Genomic DNA, 23,889 nt, shown 5'->3' on the forward strand with positions numbered 1-23,889 from the left:
GCATGGGCGCAAGGCCTTAGCTGGGGCCGGGCTGGCACTGCTGCCGAGGTGCGGGTGGCCCGCCCACCTCCTGCTCGGGGCTCCCAGTGAGGTCCACCCGCTGCTCGTCCATCCGCTTGGCCTGCACCCTCTGGATGAGGCTGAAGAAGTCCTCGTCAGGCATGGTGGGGCCGCGGGGCAGCCCGTCGGGCGGCGGGCAGCGCTGGTCGTCGATCCTGGAGGACTGGCAGACACGGACAGGTCGGTCGGCGGCCTCGCCCTCCCGGGCCTTGGAAGGCTACCCCAGCGCCGGGGCCCCGCGGACAGCCCTGAGGCGGTCGTCCCGGGACAGTGCCGGGTCACAAGGTGGTCAGGCCACCTCGGGCCTCCCTGGACCCGCCTGGGAATCGGCTCCAGGGCAGCTCTGGGAGCCCTGACCCCGGAGGAGCCCACCCAAAAGAGCGGGTCAGGCAACGGCGGCTGGGTGTGGGCTGAGCCATCAGGGAGACGGAGCTGTGGGGCGGCCTCCCAGACCACCCTGGCAGCAGCGTGGTCACGAGCCCCACGGACTGGGTGCGAGGCCGTAGATCCCAGAGCCCGAGGTTCCGGGAGCTCCTCAGGGACCCCTGCGGGGTCGGGGCCGATGCTGGTGGGCTGGAGGGGTCGAGGAGGTGTGTGAGCTTCTCCGCAGGGTCTGGAGCAGAAGGGCCAGGAGCCCACGTGCGTGTGGACGGGGGGTTTGGGGGTTCTCAGTTGGGGCCGGATGGGGGGCTGCTCGGGCCCGCCGAGGGCTGCGCCTTCCTGTCCTCTGTGGGAACGGACGGCAGGTCTGCAAACTGCCCAGCTCCTGCCTAGCAGCCCCACTGAGCCCCACCCCCCACCCCAGCGTGGCCCGCCTGCCGGCCCAGGCCCGCGGCCGTGAGGCCTCCCCTGCCTTCCTCTCGCCCTCCCCGCTCCAGGGCGCTGCCTGGCCCTCGGTTTTCTCTTTCCAGAGTGGAGGGCTGGAGGCGTCCCCGACACCATGGCTTTGGGGACCCAGTGGCCCCCCAGTTTTGTATGAACAGCCGAACTGAGGACATCCTGGGGTGGCCTTGTCAGGAGGGTCTGTCTCCCCGCACCGTGGGCACTCGGTGACACTTGCTGAGCCAGGCTGTCCCTCCTCTCCCCACGGGGCATCTGCCAGAGGCAGCCTGAGACAGCGGGACCAGAGCCCCCCGCCCTCCAGGCTGCAGACCTACCTGGCACTTGATGAGCATGTTGAAGAACTCGTCCCCAGGCTCCTGGGGGTCCCCGTCGCCGCGCAGGCGCCCCAGGTTGTTGTGGGTGACGCGTAGCCCGGGCAGGCTGCCCACGCTGGCCCGCTGGTCGTCCAGCCGGCGGCTCTGGGAGCTGGCGATGAGGTCGAAGAGCTCCTCCGTCTGGGGCGAGGCGGTCAGCGAGGGCCGGGCTGCGGGGGCTGCGTGTGAGCCGGGGACAGCTTCCCCGGGGTGGGGGCTGAGCACCTCCCCTCCCTCCCCAGCCCCAGGCAGCGATGCTGCCGACACCGTGTTCCGGCGGGCGGGCGGAGGGTGACAGGTTCCCCAGGGTGCAGCTTTGGGCGAGGCGGGGGCGGGAGCTCCCAGCGACAAGGGGCACTTTGCAGTGGGTGTGCACCGCCCCTCGGGAGCTCAGGGTGGAGGCAGGGAAAGCATGGACCCTCCCGCACCTCTCAAGGTCGGGGGCCCAGCGGGCACTCACCAACCCTCCCCTCCAGGGTGGGGGCGGCCGTGGCTTCAGCGGCCCCGGGCTGGCCCTCCTCCAGGGGACAGCGCTGGTCGTCCATGCGGCTGCTCTGGAACTTGCTCAGCAGATCAAAGAAGCACTCCTCGTCGGAGGACGGGGCCCGAGGGATGCTCTGGGGGTGGGGGGCAGATCAGCACTGGCCTCAGAGGTGGCGCTGTTCCCGTCACCAGCACCTCACAGACCCCTGAACACCCCTGATGGGGCCGCTCAGCCTGGGCCGAGGTCCAGGCCCTCGTCCCTCACCGGCTGGCGCCCTCCGACCCGCTCCGCGGCCGGCCCCTTCCCCTCTTCCCAGCAGTCGCCCTCCCCAGCCGCGACCCTGCCCATTCCCTGGGCCGTCCACCCCCACCCCAGGTAGCGGTCACCACCTCCTCTGTCCCACCCCTGGGAGAGTGAGTTCCACCCGGCACCTCTGGCGCCCGCGCCCAGCACAGAGCTCACCAGTGTCTGCTGAACAACATGTGAGCAAGCCGAGTGGGGGGCGGCGGGGGGGCAAGCGAGTGGCGTGGCCCCCGGCAGGCGAGGAGCCTCGCTGGCCATTGTGCGCCCTCGCCGCGGCCCATGCCTGGGCGCAGAGGGGCGGGCAGCACCCGGTCACATCACCAAAGGCAAGGGGGCCGTGGTCAGGGCGGTGAGGGCTCCCGTGTTCCGCCCCAGCCCCGCCCCAAGCAGGGGCTTGGGCAGCGTGTCCGTAAGGCCCAGGGGCGGCGGACGTGTGGGGGCCAGGACGCAAGCACCCAGGTGCTGACGTGGTGTGGCTGAGGGCGGTGGGTTAGCAGCTGCACCACACAGGCCTGGGAGACATCGTCAGCGCAGTGGGTGTCGGGGAGGGCTGGCCCTAGGGTGACCCCGCTGGGCCCAGGCAAGTCCCACTGGTGGGGTCAGAAGAGCAGGGGAGGGTCGCCCTGGGAGGGGCCACCGTTCTGGAGGAAGGGGGAGGGTGGGGGGGGGGAAGGGACCACGTCACTGGGGCTGGCTTAGCCCCAACTGGCAGGGTGGCCTGGGGCAAGGCCACCCCAGTCTGGGCCCCGGTGCGCACATCCGCAGGGAAGGTGGGGGCTCTGTTGGGGCCACCGCACCAGGCCTGGTCCAGGGCCCCAAGGGCTGACAGGTTGACAGGCGACACTCTGGCGGCCGATCAGCGCCCCATTGCCAGCCCTCGGAAGCCGGGGCCCCACCCAGCTCCACCGTCCACCTCTCGCCCGGCGGGGGGCCTCCTCGGGCCCCTCGGAGCAGCGAAGACATCCCCCCACCGTCTTGGGACAAGAGCAGCTCGTCCCAAGGCGTCTGGCAGTACCGTCAGCACTGGGGCTGGGTTGAGGGGACTCTCGAGTCGCCGAGGCCGGGTCCACGTCCAGCCTGAGGCTTGGGCCCGGCAGCCCCCACCCTCTGGAGCCCGGGCTACCTGCGGGGGCGCTGACGGTTCCCTTGTGGACCTGCGGCCAGAGGGTCCGGGCAGTTTGGAGGCCCCGCGCCCTTGCTCAGGACACCACCTGGGTCCTGGCAGGACAGGGGACCGGTGGCGGGGGGCAGCCCCCCGCCATGTTCCGGACTCTCCTTTGCCCCAGAGCCAGGCTCTGAACAGCCTGGGGGTCGCTGAGCTCCTCCTCAGGTCTCACTGCAGCCCCTCCTGCTAGAATCCCAGCCCCATTTCTCAGCCCCTGCCCTGGCCTGGGCTGCCCCTCCCCCGCCTGCTGAGCCAGCCCCTGGGGCAGGTGCTGCCCTGGTCCCCGAGCTGCCCAGACCCAGGGCAGGGGCCAAGGACAGCGGGAGGCGGCTGGGGTAGAGCAGAACACGGGCTTGGCCCCGTCCCTGGTCCCTGGGGCAACTGCCCACCCACCGCGAGCCCCCCCTGGGGCGGGGAGAGCTCTGTCTGAGTTGAGCACGGCAGAGGCCCCAGCCTCCACCTGGGTCAGGGCCCCACACTCACGCCGGATCCACAGCTCGCTGGCCTGCCCGGCGCTGGTTGGGGTGCTCGGCCACGTGGAGCCAGGACAGGACGCCAGGGAGCCTGTGCCACCACCCTGCCGTGGAGCCCCGAGCCGCCTCACCACCAAGCCCCCCGGGCCGTTAGCTGGAGGCTTAAATAGGACCGGGGGAGAGCCCTCCCCGCCCCGCCCACCAGCGCGGAAGCGCCATCTCTCCCTCTCTCTCTCTCTCTCCACACACACACACACACACACACACACACACACACAGGCATGCTCTGTAAACACTGGGGGGTGATTTCCCTGAGCACAGCACCCAGCGCTCTGGCTCTCGGCTTGGGGCGGTCATGCCCAAAGGGCAAGGGGATGGGGACCGTGGGGAGATCGCGTCCCCGCGCTGACCCCGGCTTCCTTCTCAAGCCGGGCCAGCCCAGGGGAAGCCGGCACTCTGGCCAGCCGATTCCCAAGCCAGTGCGGCAGCGGCCTGTGGGAAGCCGGGCAGGCAGGGCCTTGCCTGCTCTGGGACCGGTCGCCCTGGGCACGGGCCATGCGGCCTTGCCCGCCTCCCACGGCCACCTCCCCCCACAGCAGCCCCTGGCCTCCGCCAGCCCCCAGCCCAGGCCCCTTGGCCCCAGGGCCCTTGCTGCCCCAGGCCGCGCACCTTGGCATCTCCCTCCTGCTCTGCAGGCCTGTGGGGCCTGGGCCTCTGGCGGCTCGGGAAGCCCTGGGGCCGACCATGACTCAGGGGCCGACCAGCAGGCTGACCACAAGAAGTGTCTGGGGGAGGGGCTGTGAGCCCTGCGGGAAAGGTGAGCACAGGACGAGCACACGCAGCCCTGTCTGCCACGGCGAGCCCAGAGCCCTGGGGAAGGACGGGTCACCGTGGGCCGCCCAGACCCAGCCCTCCGAGGCCATTTCCTGTGGGGGGCGTTGGGTCAGGGGCCTGGTGGGCGGGGGGGCTCAGCCTGCCACAGGGGTCTGCACCTCCAGCCCGCCGCGGCGCCCCAGTGCCCCCGTGCTGGGGGCCTCCCCGGCCCCCCACGCCCTGTCCTGAGACGGGCCCTGGGAGGCCACTCAGACCACACAGCCCTGTGCTGAGAGGGGGGCCCTGCAGACGCCCGGCCACAGTCAACACTGGTCCCACCCACCCGGAGTGACCGGTGCCCCTCCCCCCTGCAGGGATCTCCTCATCTCCCTCCACCCAGTGGACTGGTGGGGGTGGGGACGGGGGTGGGGGAAGGAGGCGGGAAGCAGCCGTCGGGTGGGAGAACCCTGCGCCCACACCCGCCAGAGGCTGGCGAGGCACTGACTAAGCCCTTGGAGAGGCTGTTTTTAGACTGATTCCCGGAGGCCTGGGCCAGGTGTTCTGAATGGCAGCGGTCCAGGCCGACCTCTGAACTCTGACCTGTTCCTGGGAGCCCAGCGGGGCTCCTGGGCACAGCGGGACACCGCCAGGCCCCGAGAGGCCGGCCCCCGTCCCTCCACCCACCTGTCTCCCCGTGTGCTGCCGGGGTCCTCACTGGGCTCGCTGAGGCCGGGGGTGGCGGACGACTAAACGCTGTCCCCGCACTGCCGGCAGGCCCGGTGCCCACCCGGTCCCGTCGCCTCTGTCCCTGGGGCAGCGCCCATGTCGGCCGCCCAGGCTGGAGCCCAAAGAGAGTTGCCTACCGTGCGGGGCAGCTGCACCCGGACGTCCGCGCTGTCCAGCGGGGAGGGGCCACCCTCCCGGGGTCTCCTCTCAGCAGCGTCTGGCCCTTCCTGGTACTTCCTGCTCCTCATGGAGAGGGGGAGCAAGTCCCTGCCGGGCCCCCGCCAGTCCCCAGAGTGGTGGCTGTCCCCATTCTGCTCCTGGGGAGGGGGAGGAAGGCCAGGCGTGGGTGGGGCCCCCAGCAAGCCCAGGACCCTAAGGGGCGCTGGGTGGATGTGGTCACCACTTCACAGACGCCCAGTGACGCTCTGGCCCAAGGGAAGAGCGAGAGGACTGGCAAGGGCCCAGGATGGGGGGCGGGGAGAGGCGGGACAGGGCACTGGAGGAGCTTGGGTGGGGCGCCTGATACCCCAGATGTTGACCATGAAGCAACCCGGGACTGTGGGGGACCCTGCGCTTGGTCTCCCAGCAGGCCTCCGGGCAGGGCCCCGAGGAGGTCTGCAGCCACGCCCAGTCTACACTGGGGTCAGCAGGGGCTCAGAGGCTAGGCCACTCTCCCAGGGCCACAGCGCACCTCCCCGGCAGGCACGCAGCAGGACTGGGTCCCCCCGGCTCAGCCCCAAGTCTCTGTGGCATTTGCACAGCCCTGGTGGCTCCACCCGTAACAGTTCTGCTTCCCCATGGGGCGTGTCCGAATGGGGGGAGCTGGCCAGGACGCCGGGGACGAGGCTGGGCAGGGGCAGAGGGACCTGCAGGGTGCAGGGGCTGTGGCTTGTCCCCCAGGGATACGGCAGGCAGGTCCCTGAAGTGAGCGGGATGGAGCAGGCGCCGCTACCACAGGGCCCCGTGGGGCCGCTCGGGGGGACTGACCGGGGAGGGGCAGACGGCCGTTCATCTCCCTGGCCGGGACGCAGCGGGGGCAGCGGCGGTGGCAGCTCGGCAAACACTGCAGCAGACTTGCCAGCCGGCAGCCCCGGCCCCGCCCACGCCCCCTGCCCCGCCGCCGGGCTCCTGTCCCCAGCCCAACGCCCGAGCCCCACTCACCCGCTCCGGGGGAAGCCTCAGCAGGTCCCAGGTCTCCGCGCTCAGCCTCTGCGTCCTCTTGGGCCTGGCCCCTGGAAGGCAGCGGCTCAGTCAGCCACCGCTGGCCCAGGCCTCCAGGGCGGCCGGCACAGGCCAGGGCCCTCCGGGGGGCCAGGCTCACTGCCCCACGCCTGCGGGGGCCGACGAGCTTGCACTCCCCGCCTCACGTGGAGGCCAGCACGGAGTCCTCATGACCTCTGTGCCCCCCACCCCAGTGGACCCACAGAGCCTGGGGAGCAGAGACTGGCTTAGATCGTTCCCCAGTCCCGGACCTGGCTCTTCCCGCCCACTCTAGTCACCCCAGCACCACACGCGGCTCCAATCCGGACGCTCAGCTGCGCTGCGGACGCCGACGGGGCCAGTGCAGGGCCTGAACCTAGAGACCTCCCCTGCCTGCGTGGCCCAGCCACCAGGCCACAGCCCACGGCAGCGGGGGGCAGGCAGGGAGCCCTCAGCGTGGCGCTGACCCCAGCCCTCGGCCACACCCACTGCCCGGGACCAGTCCCTGGCTCTGGGGGTCAGTCACTCAGACTGGCCCAAGCTGAGTGTCCAGGGATTCATGGGGGCTGGGGAGTCCGGAGGCAGCTGGAGGGGCTGCTGTGCGCCGCTGGGCCTCTCCCTGTCTGGGCCCCCAGTTCTGAGGAAGCCACGTCTGCTCCCCTGTTCTCTGGAGGCTCAGACGTGGGATGCCGGCGTGGGACTTCGGGGCTCCGCGGGGGCAGCTGTGGGGTCCCCACCGGGCCGCAGCCAGCCAGCTCCTGTGGGTCCCGACTCAACTGTCGGCTGTGGGCTGCCCTTCCCGCCGCCAACCGCCCTAGAGCAGGCCCTGCCCCAGGCGGGGGAGCCTGACCCCGGGTCGTGAAGCCGGAGCACACAGGGCAGAGAGCGAGGCCAGGGTCCCCCGCACCCGCAGCCTGTTAGGAAGACGTGATGGCTCGTCCCCAAGCCCCATGGCACTGGCCGGCAGTGCCTGTCCTCCCCGCCACGTGTGGCGCTGGGGAGCAGAGCGAGGGCATCTCAGTGCCAGGCTGAGGGGCCGCGGGACCAGGATGCAGCCCGAGCGGGTCCCCACGCACCACCGCCAGCGGGAATCCCGCTCCTTCGCCCACCAGGGCCTGGCTGGGCCTCTCCCCGCTGCCCCCGACACCCTGGGGGCCCAACTTGGTTTCCCCACCTTGTCTGCTCGGGACCCGCAGGCTCCTGCCCTGCCCGGCCTGCCTCGTCCCTGGCCTGGGCAGGGGCTGAAAGGCCTCCGACTGGCGGCCTCGCCTCCGGGGCGGGTCCCTCATGGCCCACGCGGGCGGCAGGCCCTCCGGCCCAGCTAAATGCGCCCTCTGTCTGGAGGGCCCAGGCCCTCCTGCCTGCTGCTTCCAGCGCCCGCGCCCGCGCCTGACTGGGGGCATTCAGGCCCGGGCACCGCGAGCTGGCTTCCCACCCCTCCCACCGTGAGGGGGAGGTCTGGAAACCTCCCTCAGCACCGCCCCACCCAGCCCGCGACGGATGAGCACCCTGGTCATCATTTCCGTCCCTCCCAGACACCCTGACGTCCTGGCCCAGCCGGACCCCGGCCTGCCTCACCGGGACCTGTCTGCCAGCCCGGCCCCCCGAGCCCTTCTCCGCGCTGGGCCAGAGAGCCCTGAGCGCCCGGGGAGACCTCCTTCCTCCATCACCCCTGTGGCCGCACAGGGACCCCCGAGCTGACCGGCCTGCGCCCTCCACCCCTTCCCCACCCTCCCTTCGCCAGACCCCCTCCAGACACAGCCCCGTGATTCCTACAGGCCTGCTCGCCCCGGCCTGGGGCTTCTGCCCAGCCGTTCCCTGTCTCTGAGTGGCTGTTCCCCGTCTGCACGGCTGCCCCTCATGTAAGCTCACGGCGTGCTCCCCCCCCTCTTTCAAGTCCTTGCTCAAATGTCCCCGTCATGGACTGAACGCCTGTGTCCCATGTGGACGCCCAAGCCCCAACGTGATGGTGTTAGGAGGCGGGGCGCTGCCAGGAGGTGAGGGTCGGCCGAGGTCACAAGGGTGGGGCCCAGGGCTGGGATTAACACCTTCCTGAGACGGAGAGCTCTCCCTCCCTTCTCTCGCACCCCGGGCACCCCACGCGCCCCATCTGCAGGCCGGGAGGAGGGCCCTCTCCAGACCCCCAGCGTGCCGGCACCCGAGCTTGGGCTCCCAGCCTCCAGGCTGCAAGAAGTACATTGTTTTCTCAGCCGTGTGGTCTGCGGTGCTCATGGCGCAGCCAGAGCTGACTGAGACAGGGGGCTCCGCAGAGCCCGCTCGGCTGCTCCCCACCTGACAGCCCTCCCCGGCTCCTGCGTTTCTTTCCCCTAAAGCCCTGGGGACATGGGCTCTATCGCTGCCTTTGCCTGTCCTGGTCGCTGGTGTGCCCCCAGGGCTCTCACGGGGCTTGGCCAGTTGTCCGCACCCCGCCAGGATGCGGTCAAGCAGCGAGTGTTTGCTGAGCCTGCAGGCAGGGCCCACGTGTGGTTTCCCACGCACTGTTCCCTCCGGGCCGCCCTCCCAAGGCGGTGGACCCTGGGGCTCGGGGGAGGCACCCGCCCGGCCAAGGTCGCAGAGCCCGAGAAGTCAAGGCTGCTCGCACGCCCGCACGCAGCAGCTGTTGTGCACGGTCCGGCTGGCCCGAGGGCTGAGCCAGCGCGAGCGCAGCGGGAGAGGCGGCCGCCGAGACGGCAAGGGGCCCCTGCAGCCGCGCAGCCCTGACCCGGCACGTGAGCGGGCCACAGGCCGCTGGCTGCACAGATGGACCGCAATGTGTCCGAACCTTTAGCCCTCCTCAGGGGCCAGAGCCGTCCGTGCCCTCGTCCCTGCCAGGCGCTCTTCCCAGGATGACCAGTGGGCCCACTTCCCAGATGGGGACACTGAGGCACAGCTGGCTCAAGACACTGAGCCAACCGGCCAGGACACGGCAGAGCCAGGCCAGAGCCCACAGCCTAAACCGCCCCTGGGACGTCACGCTGTGCACACCCCACTCCTCGCGGGGGCTGAATGAGCGCGCAGGGGACACCCTGCGCGGGGACCGGAGGGGGATGAAGAAGCCGCAGAGCCGCACGAGCCCGTGGGGCAGAGGCCAGCCCAGGCCTGTCCAGACAGGCAGGGCACCGTGCGAGGCAGGGGGGCTCTGGGCCGGCCCCTCCGCGGACGCGCTGACCGGGCTGCCGGGTCAGGGGCGTGGCGCCGGACCCCCACCCGCCAGGCGCCCCCACCGGGAAGGGCTGGGACTGGCCGGGGCCCAGGCGGCAGCGACGGGGAGGTGCCCCTGCCCACCCAGACTCACTCGGGGAGCCTCTGTGCTGGGCTGGGGGCAGCAGGAGTTGTGAAGTCAACCAAATAGCTGCAGGCTATTCAGCGGCAGGGGGGACCCTTGTTTTTATCAAGCAGGGTCGAAAAGCTTGAGGCCTGGTCTCCAGCCGGCCAGGCACCACCTCGCCCCCCACAGGCCACGCCCCACAGGCCACGCCCCCAATGCCCGCCGCTCCCTCCCTCCTGGATTCCTGTGCATCCTCCTGGGTCCAGCCCAGGGCTTCCTTCCTCCCTGGAGGCACCCCTCCACAGGGCTGAATAAATGCCCCTCCTGCCCCTCCCCCTCCCCTCACACTGACAGGCCCTGGACGTGCGACTGTCCCATCAGGCTCCCAAGGGACAGCTCCCAGAAGACAAGCTGTTGGCTTCTTCAAATTGAGCCAGTCCACGCCCCCCGCCCCGGGCTCGGCACACACTGAGTGAACGAGTGATGCCGCCGCCCCCCCTTCAGGAGACCCTGCCCGTGCCAGGCTCACCTGAGCAGGGGTCTCCTCCAGGGCCGCCTGGACTCAGGGCACCCGCCCGCCTGCAGCAGCTGCATCCCAGGGCGGGGGCCCCCAGGGCTGCCGGTCCCCAGACCCGCCTCCTCCGGTGTGGGCAGACCGCCTGGCCACCGCCCTCCCAGGAGGATGGCCTGTCCCCAGTGCCTGCTGGGGAGGCTTCAGGGGGCCCTGGCCAGGGAGGGTCCGGGCTCGGGCAGAGCAGAGGAGCTGGAGTGGGGAAGACAGAGGCTCCCTTGTTCCCGCACAGCCTGGCTGCTCACCCGCCACGGCCCCCCTTTCCTTGGGAGGACAGATGGGGGCTGGGTCGGCAGCCTTTCCAGACTCTGCCCAGCCCTGTCCCCGCCTGCTGCTGGGGTTCCAGAGGCTCTGGGCAGAGCTGCCGGCTCCTGGAAAACCCGGGCCTGATACTTCCTGGGGGCCGCACTCCATCCCATCCCCTTCGACCGCAGCGCCCCTAAAATGGGCAGGCAGAGGGTCTCAGACGCCTTTGTTGCCCTCCCTTCAGTCGTCAGCGATCTTGAGCGGGGAGGTGACGTGGGCTCCCCTCATCTCTAACAGGCCACCACCAGAACCCTGGGGACCCACCCCCAGGCACACAGCCATCGAGAGGCTGGGGCCAGACCCCCTGAACACTCAAGAGCCGGGTGGGAGGGGAGGGGGAAAAAACCGCCCTGCCCCGCACCCACCTGCAGCGGCCTAGAGAAGCCATCTCAGCGTGTCCCCGCTCCCCCGGCCCCCCCAACTTGATTAATCTTTTTGCTTTGCAAGGAACACTCTGTCCTCGAGTGCACGTCGCTGACCTGTATGGCACGACCAGCAGCCCGTGGGCAATAAGGTTACACAGTGACGAGGGCCTGAGTAGCGCCCACTGCACCCGTCCCCCTGGCTGACTCAGCTCCTCCCTCCTCCCAGCAGCTCCCTCTCACTCTGGCCCCCCAGGGCCCAGCCCCAGCCTGGAGGGTCCTCAGCCCCGGGGGGCGGGGGGCAGGGCAGAGAGGGCCCTGCCCTCTCTTCCTGCGGCTGCCCTAACCTTGGGGGCCAGGGTGACCCCAGGCCCTTGCTGCCCCAGAGACCGAGAAGAACGGGTCTGATCGCCCCTCCGCGGGCCGCCCTTTCCCCATGCGGCCCCCGCCCCGAGTCCTGCCCCTCCCCGGTGAGACAGACGGGCCCACCGCCTGCGCCCCCAACACCCGGACAGCCTGTCATGCGCCCACGCCCGCCGCGAGCGCCGGGGCAGGGCACAGAGGGGCTGCGGGGCGACACCCCCAGCACAGGGGTTCCCCGCCCCCTGGGGGCCTGACCCCGGGCAGCCGGCCATCAGAAATTCTCCTGTCTGGGGTCAGAGCCCCCTCCGTGGGACCTGCCTGAGCCAGCACCCCACCCCCGTAAGCCCCCCGGGCGGCTCTCCTGTCCCTGTCCCACGCCTGCCCACCGAGGCCCTGCATCCCGGCCGCGGTCTGAGCCTGCGGGGAACCCACTCCTCACCCCCCGCCCGGGAGCTCACCTTGGGCCTCGTAGCCGGCCAGGTCTGGCTTCTCTGCGGCCGCAGGGCTGCTCAGCCGGCCCAGCGCCAGCTGCAGCTGCGCCACGTTCATGCGGGCCGTCAACTCCCCATTTCGGTCCCCGATCTGCGGCCGAGCAGGGCAGGTCAGTGGGCGGGCTGGCTGGGAGGCCCTCCGCGGGGCTCCTCGGGAACCGGGCCTCGCTGCGCCAGGGGGTGAGTCTGGGGACCTGTCCATGGGCGGGGGTGGCCTCGTGCACCCAGACCACCCCTCACACCCCCGGGAGGCTTGGGGCCTTGAGCAGCCGGGCCCCGGGCCGTGTGGGGCCCACCCTCTGGGCGCCTCCTGCTCTGGCCAGGCTGCCACCTCTCTCGGGCCCACCCCTCAGGTGCCTGCCAGGCTCCCAGCTCCTCCTGGCTCCCAGCGCGGAGCAGAGGCACCGTGCACCACCAGAAGCAGGCCAGAGAAAGGGCGGGCCGGCAAGGCTTCTGCGTGGAGCTCCAGCAGCCTCTGCCACAGCCCGGCCTGTGCTCATGTGGACACGGGGCTGCCCCGCCAAGCTCCCAGGAGGGCTGTCCACGCCTGGCACCCCCGCACCCCGCGGCCCAAGCCTTCCCGCTCCTCCCGCCCCCACCCGGGCACCAATGGGCCTCGCCCACCCACGGACGCGGGGCTGTGGTGGGTCCCGGCGGGCGCTAGGGGTGTGCTGGAGGGAGGTGGCGTGGCCCTGCTATGGGGGCAGCTTCTTGGGGGTAGGGAGGGTGGGTCAAGGATCAGGAAGACGGGGAGGTCAGGAGAGGTTGTGCCCGGAGCCAGGGAGCCAGACTTCACCTCTGCAGCCCCGAGGTTCACAACCGTGGGTCGCCCTGACCACAGGCGGCGGGTTCTGGGAGGACACGCCCTCAGAGACCCTGCCCACCCTCCCCAGGAAGGCGTCCGGCTGTTGGGGGTGGTGGTTCCAGGGGAAGAGCCTGCAGGGAGAGCCTCCGGCAGGTCATGTCCACCGCGGGTGGTGGGCTCAGGCCTCCCTGTGGCCCAGCCTGGCCAGTTCCGATGGGGACAGAGGACCGGGCTGCGAGCCCGCCCACAGGGCACTAACACAGCGGGGTGAGAACAGGCCCCTGCTCCCCCACCCCCACGCCCTGGCTCCAGAGCCAGCCAGCCCGCGGGCCTCGGAAGACACGGGTGGCCAGCCCTTGGGCAGCACGCAGCAGGAGGCGGGAGGGGGCACAAGGACAGTCCGGCAGGAACCCGGAGCACACAAGGCACCTGGCCGGTCCGGAGCCGGCCGGGCAGCGTCTGGGGGGCCTCCCACGCCGGCTGAGGCGGGCAGGGGCAGGGGCGGGGGCGGGGCCGGCTCGACTCACCTCCTGGGAGATCTCCAAGTGCTTCTTGGCGAAGGTGAGGGCCTGCGCGGGGCTCCCCATGGACACGTAGGCATTGCCCAGGCTCCAGCAGGCCCGAGCCTCGCCCACTCTGCCAGGGAGGGAGCAGAGTCCACGTCTGCGCCCCTAGCCCGCCGGCCTGCCCCCCAGCCCAGCCATCCCCAGCCCCCAGCCTCCGGTGGTCAGGCCCCGCGGGACAGAGGTTCAAAGGACAGAGGAAGTGCGGGGTGGGCAGTTCCGCAGGTGGGCTGGCGGGGAGCCCCGGGGGCTGCCGGGGTTCCCGTGTGGCCTCACTCGCCCCCTAGTGGCCAGCGAGGCTCTCACCCCTATGGCTTTCTCCTGCCTTGGGGACAGGGACGGCCCCAGTCCCTCAGGTCATTAATTGTTTTAATTGAGGGAACACCACCTAACACAAGCGTACCCATTCTAGCGCACACGGTGCGGGGGCGGGGCCTACGTTTACAACCTGGCCACGGACACAGCCCAGTCCCCAAGCTTCGCCACCACCTCCAGAAACACGTGCCCTCTGGCCGGCAGCCTTTGGGAGAGGCCCCCTCTCCACCCCCACGGGAGCCCCACGGCCTGTGGCTCGGAGCCCCCGCTCCGGCCACGGCCCCCCAGACCAGTGTGTACGGCTGTGTGGTGAGAACTCTTCGGTTTGCCTGTCTCTCCACAGAAACTGGTGTTTACATTTTAAAAAGGGGATGGGGGTGGGCTTACAGGATCAACGAACATACCAGGTGACTGGGATGCACCCCAGGACCCGCCTGTGCCTAGGTCACTGCGAGGAGCCACCCCAGTGTCCACCGGTCCCACCTGGTCCTGGGCAGGGGGCGGCGTGGCCACTGAGGGGGGCTGGGGCCCCGGCTGCTGCAGCTGGAGCCGGGGTGCCGCCCCGCCCCGCCCCGCCCCGCGCCCGCGCGCGCGCACCTGTCGGCCAGGTCCTGGGCGATGAGCAGGTGCCGCAGGTGGTACTCGGCGGCGCGCTCGTGGTCCTGCAGCAGCGTGTACGTGTTGCCCAGGCTGTAGCAGGCCTGCGCCTCCACCGCCGGGTCCTTGAGCTGCCGCGACAGCTGCAGCGTCTTCCTGCGGAGGAGGGCGGTTCCAGCGGGGGGCGCACAGCACGGTGGTGGGGCAGACCCTTTCCGGAGGCCTCCAGCCCCAGGTTCCCCCCAGGGCATCCCCTCCCTCTGACGGCCACGGGCAGGTAGATGAGGCCCCACAGGGCTGGCCAGTCACCGCGTCTCCTGTGCCCCCTGCCTGTCCAGGCCCGGGGGGGCCTGGGACAGTGACACCTGGCTCGGGGTCTCGACAGAGGGCACTGGGGCTTGGCGCAGGACCCAGTCTGCCCGGTGCCACTGCTTTGCTACTCAGGCCAGGAGGCCGTCCGCCCGGACTGAGTCAGGGCCCCAGGAGCCAGCGACAACCCTCCTGAGTCCATCTGTGGGGGGCTCAACCTGCTCTGGGGCCCCCCCAGGAACCAGCGCCAAGGCCGGCTGTGTGTCTGGCTTTGTCAGTGTGCCCTTCTGGGGTGGCTGGGCACCCCCACCTGGCCCCTGGGGATCCTGGGAGTTCAGGCTCATGCCCCACCTCAGGGCGGTGCCTCCTGCCAGGCACCTTCCCCGGGGCCCACCCTCTCCCTGGCGGGGGGCAGGGGGGATGCTGCTCACTTGTAGTACTCGGCAGCCACGTCGAAGCGCCCCAGGAAGACGTGGGCGTTCCCCAGGTTGCTGTAAGCCCTGCGCTCGGCTGCCTTGTCTCCGAATTCTTTAGCAATGGCCAGGCGCTGAGGACACACACCGGCAGCCCGGGGGTCACAGGGCAGCCCCGGGACCCGTCGCGGATGGCATGGGCTGCCTCCCTGCCCAGGGCGGCTGGCCTCGCATCTGTGCGTCCCAAGGGCGCCGCCCGGGAGCCCCGGGACCAAGTCCAGACAGAGCCCAGGGCAGATGCCCGGGCAGCCCTGCCGCCGCCCGCCCTGCTGCCCGCCACTCACCTCCTTGTGGAAGGTCGTGGCCTCCACGAAGCTGCCCAGCAGGTAGTGGGTGTTGCCCAGGTTGCCGTAGGCCCTGCCCTGGGCCGCCCGGTCGCCCAGCTCCTTCACCAGGGACAGGTTCCTCCTGGAGGCCGAGTCCCTCAGAGCCGCGCCCTCCCAGCGCGAGGGAAGCAGGGCCCCGGGGCCCACCCCCAGTGAGAGGGTGCCCTTAGCGCTGGTGCCGCCTGGTGCTGTCCGCGCTCAGGGCGCCAAGGCGAAGGCCGACCGGGTTTCAGGCACAGCCTCTGTTCTAACGGGAAGGGGTCTCCTGCTCCCGGGGACTCGGCCCACCGTCCCAGCCCGTTCTCCAGCCCCATGGCTTTTGAAAGCCACGCTGGGCTTCGGTCAGCAGCTTCCCTGCCTCTCTGCCCTGCTGCAGAGGAGCCTGGCACCGCCCCAGCAGCCCCAGAGAGCGGGGCGGGGCGGGAGGGCCAGCCTGGCAGCCACGGTCTAGGGCTGCAGGGAGGTGGGAGGGGGACCGGGGCCGCCGCAGGCAGGGGCCCCAGGGTGTCTGTGGAATGCGGGGACCACGCCCGCCCTCACTCACTCATAGAACTCGGAGGCCCTGCGCAGCGTGTCTCGGACGTCGGGCGGCAGGTGCCCGGGGTCCTGCATGGCGTTCCAGGACAGCTGCTTGCCCTTGGCGTGGTACACGTTCCCGATGTTGTACAGCGCCCTGGCCTCCCCAATCTGCAGGAAGCACCAAGGCTGGGATGCCTCCAAGGCCACAGCCCCGAGGAGCCCACTGGCTGGACCGCTGGGTGGGGAGCATGCATGCAAAGCGGACGTGCCCACACCCGGGCTGTTCCTGGGGCTCCAAAGGCGAGAAATGGCAGGGGGAGGCATCACTAGGTCCACATGCTAAGGCAGAGGCGGGGCGGGGAGGCAGACTCGGGCTGACAGCCTACCTTGTCGCCCTGCTCCTGAGCGATGTCCAGGTGCCGCTGGCAGCAGACGATGGCCTCATCGAAGCGGCCCAGGACCTTGAGTGTGTTGCCCAGGTTCCCACTGGCCTTGGCCTCCCCCATGCGGTCACCGATGGTCCTGCAGGGCAGGAAGGGGTGAGGGGCCAGGCCGAGAAGGGAGCTCAGCAGCGGGTCTCGGGGAGGTGGGCAAGGCCCTGGGAGGACCGGCCCTTGGCCACTGTGCACAGCTCAGGGCCCCTCTTCTGTGGGGCCCGGCGGGGGTGGGTCCCCTGCACAGCCTGCAGCTGCTGGGGCTCACGGAGACCCCAGATCGAGGCAGGGAGAGCTGGGGGACTCGCGGTGAGAACTGCCATTTCGACAACTCGGGCAGCGAATCTCTGATGGGTGCCTGCCTGCACCACCCCAGCCTCACCGGCTGCTGGGGAGTCGGCCACCGAGGCTGCCCAGGTGTGGCAGGACGGAGCGGGAGGTGGGGGTGGGAACGAGAGGGGGAAGGGCGTGCTGGGGTGGAACAGCAGAGGCAAAGACTTGGAGGCCAGAGAACAGCCACAGAGACACCCAGGGACACAGGGGTGGGGCGGGGTGGCACAGACGCTGGGCCACGCCCATGCTCACACACGCACATGATCACACGCATCTCAGCTTAAACACAGGCCCCCGGGCCACTTCCCGGATCCCGGCCCCTCTCCCAGGCTCCCATGGACCCTGAGAGCTCTGCCACCGGGCTTGTCTTGTGACGCCACATCCTGAGGGCGGGCGCTGCCTGGCCCCCCACCCCGCCCCCACCCCGCCGCTCACCGGGCCAGCAGCAGGTCGTGCCTGTGGTACTCCAGGGCCCGGGGATACTCCTTCAGGTAGAAGTAGGCGTTGCCCAGCTGGCTGTAGATGGCGCTCAGCGTCTTCAGGTCCTCGGTGCCCACCTGTACAGCGGCCTCAAAGAAGGCCACGCCCGCCTTGAAGTCCCCCGCCTTGCAGAGTCGCTCACCCTCCAGGGCCAGCTCCAGGCACGAGGCCTCCATCCTGCGCGGAGAGAGGGAGTCACCCTGGGCACCCGGGCTCCTCGGCGCCATCCCTATGAACGACGGGTCCCTCGAGCGGTGCCACGCCTCTGCACACAGACAGAAGCTCTCACGAATCACGCCCTGAGGCAGGTGCTGGGGCTGGCGCGCCTGTGCCCGAGCCTCCTTACCGCAGGGCTCGGGAGCGCTCGGGCCGAAGCTGGGGGGCTGCGATGGCGAAGTGGGGAAGGCTGCCGACCCCCGAGCGTCAGCCGCCCAGGGGAGGGGCCGCCTGGGGCTAGTTGACCGTCCTCCCGAGAGGTGTGGCAGCCTGGGGCGGCCCTGATCCCCCGGAGAACCACGGAGGCTCGAGAGGGCCGGTGGGCTGACCGAGGCCACACAGGCAGGATCTGATCCCAGCTCCGCCCCAGCCTGCAACCCTGGGGGGCATACCCTCCGAGCTCTCAGTGGGCATGGGAGACTCAGCCGAAGGTCGGCCAGCCCCTGACCCCCTCCTGCCCCCCCCAGGCCAAGAAGCTTTGCTGGCTGCTGGCCAGGGCTGGTCCGAGAAACAGCTGCTTCCCGGCCCATGGTGCTGCTATGGGAGGGACCATGCCCCAGGATGACCCCAAAGGAAAACCACCCCAGGTTCCTGCCGCGTGAACCCGGCCCAACGCCAAGGGCCCAGGGTCCTGCGCGACCGCCTGGCACCCTCGCTAGAGGCTGTGCTGGCTCCTCGTACGCCCCACCTACGAGCAGAGATGAAGCCCCTTGCCCTCGGGCTCAGCACCGCTCCAAGGCTGGCCGGCTCCCGAGGACGGCTGCCCTCAGGACACAGCTGTCAGCTGAGCGCCTGCTCAGGACCAGCCCCTGGGACTGACCCTGAGACCCTGGTTCTGGGCCTCCCTTTTTGGGAGGCGGGGGGAGGGGCACCCAACACTTTCCCTCAGGGCCTCAGCCTCCTCTGAGCGGCCCCAGCTGCCCGGCCTGCCCTGGGGCCAGAGAGCAGCCAGCCCTGGACTCAGGGGCCCCAAGCTGGAGGTCACCCTGAGGGCGGGCGGGCGGGCAAGGGGGCTGACGGGCCTCCGTGCCGGCGGCGCCCAGGCAGCCGGAGGAGCTGGGGCCCTGGGAAAAGCGGGAGCTGAGCTCTGCGGGTCTCAGGCCCACTGCTCTGGGGTTTTCAGAGAGCACGGGTACCCCGTGGAGCGATTGAAAACGTCCCGCACCGGCCCCGCTCCACCCACCCCTTCTCTGCGTCGCTGGACACGTGCGACGATCAGGAGTTACTGGGGGAAATCCAACATGTTTCCTTAGAAAATAAACAAAGTTGCCTAGGCCAGCGCTTCTGATCCGTTTCAAGCAAACGCTCCTGCTCCTCCGGTGCGAACCACCCGCCCGTTCCCTCTGCCGCCATGTCACCAAGGACACGGGCACCCCAAACGCCGCCAATAGCAGCAGCAGGCACCACACGGGGCCGGTGACCTCCCAGAGGCATCGCCCCATGGCCCCACAGCTCTCCGCTGGGGAAGCCGCCCGCCTTTGCAAGGCCCTGCGCCCGGCCGCTGCTCCCCTGTGCCAGGTCCCCGTCCTGGGGAGCTGGGAAGAACGCAGGGCCTGGGCTCCGGCCCCCCGGGGTCAGGCAGAGCCACAGGTGTGGCCGCTCCGGGGGCCGCGGGGCAGGGATGCGGCCTCGGGGCCAGGACACCAGACCGCTGGGCCTCCCTGCCGCCGCCCCTGCACACCGGGCCGCTCGTGGCGCGGTGCCTGCTCCTCCGCAGCCACCTCGCCCAGTGCTCTGGGCAGAGCCACCGATGCCACCGCACAGGTGGCCACGGGCAGCCTTGGGGGGCCACGCAGGGGGCCTCCTCGCCGGGGCCTGCCTGACCCTGCCCGCGGCTTGGCGAGCCACCTGATGGGCAAGCTGCCCTCCCGGCCGCTGGCTGCGGAGGGGATGGGCCCGGACCAGGGCACCGTCCCTGATCAGCCGGCCCTGCTGGCTCCGGCAGACCTGGCGGACCCCCCGCCTGTCTCGGAGCAAAAGTTACAGCTTGGGAACCCCGAAATCAAGGGGTGGTGGCACCTTGATGGGGCATTATCGCAAGTGCAGACTAGGGGTGGGGTCTAACATGGGCCCCCGGCAAGGTGGGGAGGGCACCTGGAGGGGTGTGGGGCAGGGTGTCCGGGGCTAGAGGGCGCCACCCTCTCCACTTACCCCCAACCCTCCCACAGCACCCTTATCGCTAGGCCGGCACCCAGCCCCCGCCTGTGCCCAGGCGCCCACCGCACCTCGCCCTCTGCAGGTTGCGCATCTTCTGCACGTACAGCCACAGCTCCAGGCCCACGGGCAGCAGCAGGGGGCGGGGGCGGGGGGCGCCGTACACCACTTTGCACGCCGCCTTCTCCACCAGGCTCAGGGCCACGGGCTGGCCCTTCGTGGGGGCGGCCTGCATCGCCGGGCTCTGGGCCTCCCTGCCTCCCTGCGGGCCAGCCAGCCCTCGCCCCGCCTTGGCCATTGGTCCCGGGGCTGTTTCGGACTCAGGGCTCCCCTGCCTCTCCCCGCTGCGGACCAGGGTAGCAGGCTGATGGCCCTGGAGGCCCTGGTTGCAGGAGACCCCAGGTGCTCGGACAGTTTATTTGGGGCTCCCGGGGCCTGAGGTGGATCAAGGGGATCAAGGGCAGCTCAGAGCTGGGGATCAGTGCCGTCAGCAGGGCGCGCCGGGGGGCGGGGCCCAGGGGGCGTCCCTTCAGGGGCTGGCACGCAGCAGGGTGCAGAGGCAGCGACACACTCCCTGACAAGCTGCTACCCGGCTCTGACCCCAAGGCCGGCTCCCAGCCTCAGCACAAAGAAGCCCAGGTCCCATGGAGGGGTGTGCCCGGCAGGGGCAGGGCTCTGCAAGCTGGGGAAGCCCCCCCGACCTGCAGGGCCCGCCTGGAGCACCGCTGGGATCCCCCCTTCCCCCGCTGGAGCTGCACCTGCCCCCACCCCGTCCTCTTGGAGGCCCCGCCCCCCTCCAGGCTGTGTCCCCTCATCCGTGTCCCGCCCCTGACCTGACCTGGCCTGCCATCCATCCCAGCGTCCCAACCCTCTGGGGGCTGCCCCGGGCCAGGGTGGTGGGGGGAGCTCAGAAGGCACGACATTTCCCTTCACCCCAGCTCCTTCCCGGGAACGGCCCGGCCCCTTGGGTTTCCAGCTCCTCCAGCCACCTGTGGCCAACGGGGCGGCGGCCGACGCGGCCCTCCCTGGGCAGAAGGGGGGCCCTTGGAGTTGTGGGGGACGCCCACGTCCAGCCACTGGGTCCTCGGTCCAGAGCCAACAGGGTCAAATGGTGGTGGGAAGTCAAGGTGTCTTCAGGGTCTCCCACCCCAGCCCTCTCGATGTGTTGCCCCCCAGGAACCTCCGGAGGTCCTCTGCACCCCACTTGTGGGTGCTGGGGTGGGCAGGGTCTCCAAGCCTGCACAACTAAGAATCCACAGAGCAGCTCCGGGAGGAGGGGCCCAGAGAGCGGGGGCGGGCTCCGCCGCCCGAGACCGGCCTGGGGCCTGAACAGAGAGCCAGGAGCCAGGAATGAGCGGGCTGCTGAGGAGGGTCCGAGGTGCGTGCAGGCCTGCGTGGTTTGGGGGGTGGGGCTCGGGGCGGCCGAGCCTCGGAAGGGGCTGGGCGGCAGAGGTGCGGTCGGGCATCCGGTCCCAGGCTGCCGGCCCGCACACGGCTCTGCTGCCAAGGCTGTCCAGGCCTGACGCTCCCCTCCCTGCCCGGGGGCCTCCAGTGCCACTGTCCACCCCCCAGGACGGCTCAGCTGAGCTCAGCTCCCGGAGACAAGGGGGTCCCCCGAACTCTGCACCCCCACGTCAACCCCAGGCCCCTGTTCCACCGCCCAGGGCCGCCACCAACTCCTGCGCTGCAGGCCGTCCCCCTGTGCTCTGCGAGGTGCGGCCCGGCCCTCCTGCCTGCTGCCGCTCACCCCCGTGCGGGGCTGCCTGGCCCTCCCAGAGGCCCATCCACCTCCGGGTGGCCACGAGCCCCCAGACCCCCGGGGCTGAGGTCTTAGCTCCCCCTGCCAGACTCACCACCCAAACCCTGGGAGGCCACAGCCTTCCCACCCGGGATCTGTCATCTGGCTAAAACGATGCTTAAATGTTCGCCTCCAGCCCTCCACCTCCCGGGAGGGGCCCGGCCCCGTGCCTCGGACGCCTCGAGCCAGCCCGCTGCCCCAGCCGGTGCACCTGCGCAGCCTCTGAACCGTGCCTGCTCAGCGCTCCCCTCCTGGCAAGGGGCTCACCGGGGCCAGACCACAGTGGCAGGGGCTGGGCGCTGCCTGTCTGCCGCCCGCCTGCGGGCTCGCCGGGCAGTGAAGTGGTCACGGGCTCCCTGGTCGTCAGCCTCACTGATCTGCCACCATGTCCCGGCGGGCTTTCCCCGCTCCCAAAACGCAGGCCCCTCCTCGCCTGCCTCACGGCCCTGCCCAAAGAAGCTGCCCCCACCACACCTCTCTGACTCCCACCCCTTCCTGCCAGCCTCCGAAAGCCAGCCCTGACCCGGAGCTGCCCTGCCCACACTGGGCCATGGCGGCCCGGCCGGGTCCAAACCCGCCACGGGCCTCCTCCCGGGCCCTGCGGAAAGCTCATGGCTCCACGTCTCAAGTCTCTGCCAGGCTCACAGAGTCCGGCTCAGCGCAGGCCTCAGCTTGCAAGGATGCCCGGCTGGGCTCGAGGCCTCCCCCAGGGTCCCCTCCCAGCTGCCCCCTAGGCCAGCGTCCTGCCCGGTATGTCCCCAATGGGCTCTGGCACCAGCCCACACCCCAGGCTTCCACATCACGCCGTGAGTCTAGGCTGAGGTGGACTCAGCCCTCCCTCTCTCTGTCTCCCTCTGACGCTCACACACTCACAGCTGGTGGCAGCCAGATTAACTCCTGTTGTTCTTCGGGACAAAGCACCCCCTCTCCATCCAACCGGAGACCCCGGGCAAAGGCTCTCTGCACTGCTCTCGGTCCCAAGAGGGGATGGCGGGGGGGCCCTTTAAGGGAGGCCTCCAGCGTCAGCTGCCAGCAGACCCACCCGCAGGCCCTCGCCCGCCCCCTGCCCTCGCCCGCCCCCTGCCTGGGGCCCAGGAGCCAGGGCGGGGGCTCAGCACTCGATCCCGCAGACCACACAATGGGGGCTGTGTCTCTGGCCGGCAGCAGCGACCAGGCCGCGGAGGGGAGGGGCAGCAAGCCTTCCAGCCGCCACCACGCCCTCCCGCCACACGTGCGGGGTGCAGGCAGAGGCTTGCTGCTGACGGGCTGCCAGGCTGGGCCCCCGAAGGCTCCACAGCCGGGGCCGGGGTCTCAGGCGTGGCCGAGAGAGCTGGAATGATGATGTCCTTCAAGTTGGGGGCGGGGCAGGGGGCCAGGCCTGCCTCTGGGAGCCGCCACCCACAATCGCCCCTGCCCTGCACGCATGCCTGTCCCCCGGGCTGGACATCTGCACAGGCTGGCAGGGTCAAGCCACCCTCGGAGGGTCTTGTGCCCACCTGGACCGGGCCCAGGGCATCACTCTGCGGGACACCCCTGGAAGGCCTGAAGTCACCAAGCAGGCACGCAGCCCTGGGCAGGGCCACCCTGTCATCCCAGCCAAGCGTGGGGCGCACAGCCCAGGCCGCTGCCATCGCCCATGAATCTGCCCGGAGGCAGGTGTCTTTTTCAGCTGCGGCACACACCCACCCGGCAGGTGCCTCTGCGGCCCCAGGGCAATCCGCCGGACCCAGTGCAGCGGCCGGTGGGGCGCAGGCCACCACCCACGACACAGCGTGGTCTCCCCAGCCGAGTCCCCCACCACCGGGGCCATGGCCGTGCTGAGGTGGTGCCAGGTTTGGGAGGGAAGCTGCCGGCAGCCCCCTCCGCACCTGCTGAGCCAGGCGGCCCACCTGCCAGTCTCTCGCAGGGTTTCCGTGTACTGGGGGAGGGGGACGGCAGGCAGCGGCCCATCCCAGTCACCAGCCTCGTAGTCTGCAGGCTTTGGCTGGTCCCCAGCTCTCCCGGGCCTGGGAGACCCCAGTCCCCGCAGCACCCCACCCTCGCGGCCCATTCCCACACCCGCAGCCCCCCACTGCCGGCGCCCCCCTCTGGCACACCCGGCGCCCCGATTCTCGAGCTCCCGCCCCTGCACCCCCATCCCCGCCGCCCCGCAAGGAGGGCGCGTCCCCGCCACGTTGCGCGCCCGCCGCCGCCGCCTTTGTTCGAGACCGCCCGCCTCGGGGCCGCCCGGTCCCCGCCGCCCGGTCCCCGCCGCCCGCCGCCCGCACGCGCGCGCGCGCTCCGCCCGGCCCACCTGGAGTAGAGGCGCCGGGCCGGGCCGGGCAGCTCGTCGGCGGCGGGCGGGGCAGGGCCGGCCATCGGCCGGGGTCACCAAGGGTCGGGCGCACGCTCCCGCTCGCGATGCCCAGCGCCTGCCCTCGTGCCCCGTCCGCTGTCCGCGCTCCACTGTCCACGGTCCGCCTGCCTGGCCCGCCGGCGGAGGCGCCGAGGAAGTGATGTGCGCGGGGCGCCGCCCCTCCCGCCGTGGCCGTGATGTCACCAGTCCCTCCTCCCTCCAGGCGGTGGGGGAGGGGTGCGGAGAGGAAGCCCGCCAGGGCGGCCCCGCGGGAGGGGTGGGGGCTGAGCGGCTGGTTCAGGGGACGGGGTGTGCTCCCCCTGGCCCGCACCCGAACCCCCAGGATCCCGGCCGGCACCTGGTGTGGACATTGCTGCTGAGCCCTGCGGGCCTCCCCACCCCCTTCCTTCCCCCCCCAACGTGGGGCTATTTGAAGGCCCCCCACCCCGCC

At 71.0% G+C, this 23,889-nt stretch overlaps 1 protein-coding gene across 1 annotated transcript; it reads right to left on the reverse strand.

Moving 5' to 3' along the window:
- On the reverse strand, positions 1-23,461 carry GPSM1 (G protein signaling modulator 1). Its single transcript, XM_054584807.1, has 14 exons — positions 23,397-23,461; positions 16,891-17,112; positions 16,075-16,210; positions 15,714-15,856; positions 15,128-15,251; positions 14,802-14,917; positions 14,062-14,217; positions 13,114-13,222; positions 11,749-11,872; positions 6,382-6,452; positions 5,358-5,537; positions 1,717-1,873; positions 1,218-1,426; positions 1-223 (listed from the first exon to the last, which is right to left on the reverse strand). The coding sequence occupies exons 1-14, from the start codon at positions 23,459-23,461 to the stop codon at positions 17-19; spliced, it is 2,019 nt and encodes a 672-aa protein (XP_054440782.1). The 3' UTR covers positions 1-16.
- Positions 23,462-23,889: the final 428 nt, after the last annotated feature.

This window comes from Pteronotus mesoamericanus, unplaced genomic scaffold, assembly GCF_021234165.1.
Source record: "Pteronotus mesoamericanus isolate MK-2021 breed Mesoamerican mustached bat unplaced genomic scaffold, CSHL_Meso_final contig_78, whole genome shotgun sequence".
Classification (NCBI taxonomy): domain Eukaryota; kingdom Metazoa; phylum Chordata; class Mammalia; order Chiroptera; family Mormoopidae; genus Pteronotus; species Pteronotus mesoamericanus.

Excerpts from the sequence above, each read along its gene's own strand:
- GPSM1 (XM_054584807.1), bottom strand. The coding sequence starts at position 23,461 with ATGGCCGGCCCTGCCCCGCCCGCCGCCGACGAGCTGCCCGGCCCGGCC. Across the intron at positions 15,252-15,713 it reads AGGGCCTCCGAGTTCTATGA|GAGGAACCTGTCCCTGGTGA; the intron begins GTGAGTGAGGGC and ends CTCGGCCTCCAG. Across the intron at positions 6,453-11,748 it reads GGCCGGCTACGAGGCCCAAG|GGGCCAGGCCCAAGAGGACG; the intron begins GTGAGCTCCCGG and ends GCTGCCTTCCAG.